At 53.9% G+C, this 2,500-nt stretch overlaps 1 protein-coding gene across 1 annotated transcript in view; it reads right to left on the bottom strand.

Moving 5' to 3' along the window:
• Positions 1-2,500, bottom strand: part of cecr2 (CECR2 histone acetyl-lysine reader) — a gene marked incomplete at its 5' end in the record, with an annotated part of 23,888 nt that overhangs the window by 12,634 nt on the left and 8,754 nt on the right. The window contains one exon of the mRNA XM_084451437.1: positions 2,340-2,377. Within this exon, the coding sequence (XP_084307563.1) occupies positions 2,340-2,377 (38 nt within the window). The remainder of the gene's footprint in view (positions 1-2,339; positions 2,378-2,500) is intronic.

Genomic DNA, 2,500 nt, shown 5'->3' with positions numbered 1-2,500 from the left:
CTGACCTACAGACCTGACCCTACAGACCTGACCTGACCTGACCCTACAGACCTGACCCTACAGACCTGACCTACAGACCTGACCTACAGACCTGACCCTACAGACCTGACCTACAGACCTGACCTGACCTACAGACCTGACCCTACAGACCTGACCTACAGACCTGACCCTACAGACCTGACCTACAGACCTGACCTGACCTACAGACCTGACCCTACAGACCTGACCTACAGACCTGACCTACAGACCTGACCTACAGACCTGACCTACAGACCTGACCCTACCCTACCTGACCTACAGACCTGACCTGACCTACAGACCTGACCTACAGACCTGACCTACAGACCTGACCTACAGACCTGACCCTACAGACCTGACCCTACAGACCTGACCTACAGACCTGACCTACAGACCTGACCTGACCAGACAGACCTGACCCTACAGACCTGACCTACAGACCTGACCCTACAGACCTGACCCTACAGACCTGACCTGACCTACAGACCTGACCTACAGACCTGACCCTACAGACCTGACCTACAGACCTGACCGTACAGACCTGCCAGTACAGACCTGACCTACAGACCTGACCTGACCCTACAGACCTGACCTACAGACCTGACCTACAGACCTGACCTACAGACCTGACCTACAGACCTGACCCTACAGACCTGACCTACAGACCTGACCTACAGACCTGACCCTATAGACCTGACCCTACAGACCTGCCCCTACAGACCTGACCTACAGACCTGACCCTATAGACCTGACCTACAGACCTGACCCTACAGACCTGACCCTACAGACCTGACCCTACAGACCTGACCTACAGACCTGACCTACAGACCTGACCCTACAGACCTGACCTACAGACCTGCCCCTACAGACCTGACCTACATACCTGACCCTACAGACCTGACCTACAGACCTGACCTACAGACCTGACCTGACCCTACAGACCTGACCTGACCCTACAGACCTGACCCTACAGACCTGACCTACAGACCTGACCTACTGACCTGACCCTACAGACCTGACCTACAGACCTGACCTACAGACCTGACCCTACAGACCTGACCCTACAGACCTGACCTACAGACCTGACCCTACAGACCTGACCTACAGACCTGACCTACAGACCTGACCTACAGACCTGACCTACAGACCTGACCCTACAGACCTGACCTACAGACCTGACCTACAGACCTGACCCTATAGACCTGACCCTACAGACCTGCCCCTACAGACCTGACCTACAGACCTGACCTACAGACCTGACCCTATAGACCTGACCTACAGACCTGACCCTTCAGACCTGACCCTACAGACCTGACCCTACAGACCTGACCTACAGACCTGACCTACAGACCTGACCCTACAGACCTGACCTACAGACCTGCCCCTACAGACCTGACCTACAGACCTGACCCTACAGACCTGACCTACAGACCTGACCCTACAGACCTGACCTACAGACCTGACCCTACAGACCTGACCTACAGACCTGACCCTACAGACCTGACCTACAGACCTGACCCTACAGACCTGACCCTACAGACCTGACCTACAGACCTGACCCTACAGACCTGACCCTACAGACCTGACCTACAGACCTGACCTGACCTACAGACCTGACCTACAGACCTGACCTACAGACCTGACCCTACCCTACCTGACCTACAGACCTGACCTACAGACCTGACCTACAGACCTGACCTACAGACCTGACCTGACCCTACAGACCTGACCCTACAGACCTGACCTACAGACCTGACCTGACCCTACAGACCTGACCTGACCCTACAGACCTGACTCTACAGACCTGGCCCTACAGACCTGACCTACAGACCTGACCTACAGACCTGACCTGACCCTACAGACCTGACCTACAGACCTGACCCTACAGACCTGACCTACAGACCTGACCCTACAGACCTGACCTACAGACCTGACCTACAGACCTGACCTGACCCTACAGACCTGACCTACAGACCTGACCTACAGACCTGACCTACAGACCTGACCTACAGACCTGACCCTACAGACCTGACCTGACCCTACAGACCTGACCCTACAGACCTGACCTACAGACCTGACCCTACAGACCTGACCTGACCCTACAGACCTGACCCTACAGACCTGACCTACAGACCTGACACTACAGACCTGACCTACAGACCTGACCCTACAGACCTGACCCTACAGACCTGACCCTACAGACCTGACCCTACAGACCTGACCTACAGACCTGACCCTACAGACCTGACCTACAGACCTGACCCTACATGCGCTGTATGTAGCCGATAGACCGCCGGTCATTAACAGAGAGATTACCTTACCTTTGTACAGAGCAGTGTAATCGTCATCGATTTCATAGCTGCAAAAAATAAATAAATTACATTACATATTACATTACATTACATATCACATTACATATCACATTACTACATTAGATTTACATGAAGTTCACAGAGTGTGGGTCTGACAACTCTTTAGTGCT

Source organism: Borostomias antarcticus (assembly GCF_949987555.1).
Source record: "Borostomias antarcticus genome assembly, chromosome: 16".
Taxonomy (NCBI): domain Eukaryota; kingdom Metazoa; phylum Chordata; class Actinopteri; order Stomiiformes; family Stomiidae; genus Borostomias; species Borostomias antarcticus.
This window is presented reverse-complemented; position numbering and strand designations above follow the sequence as displayed.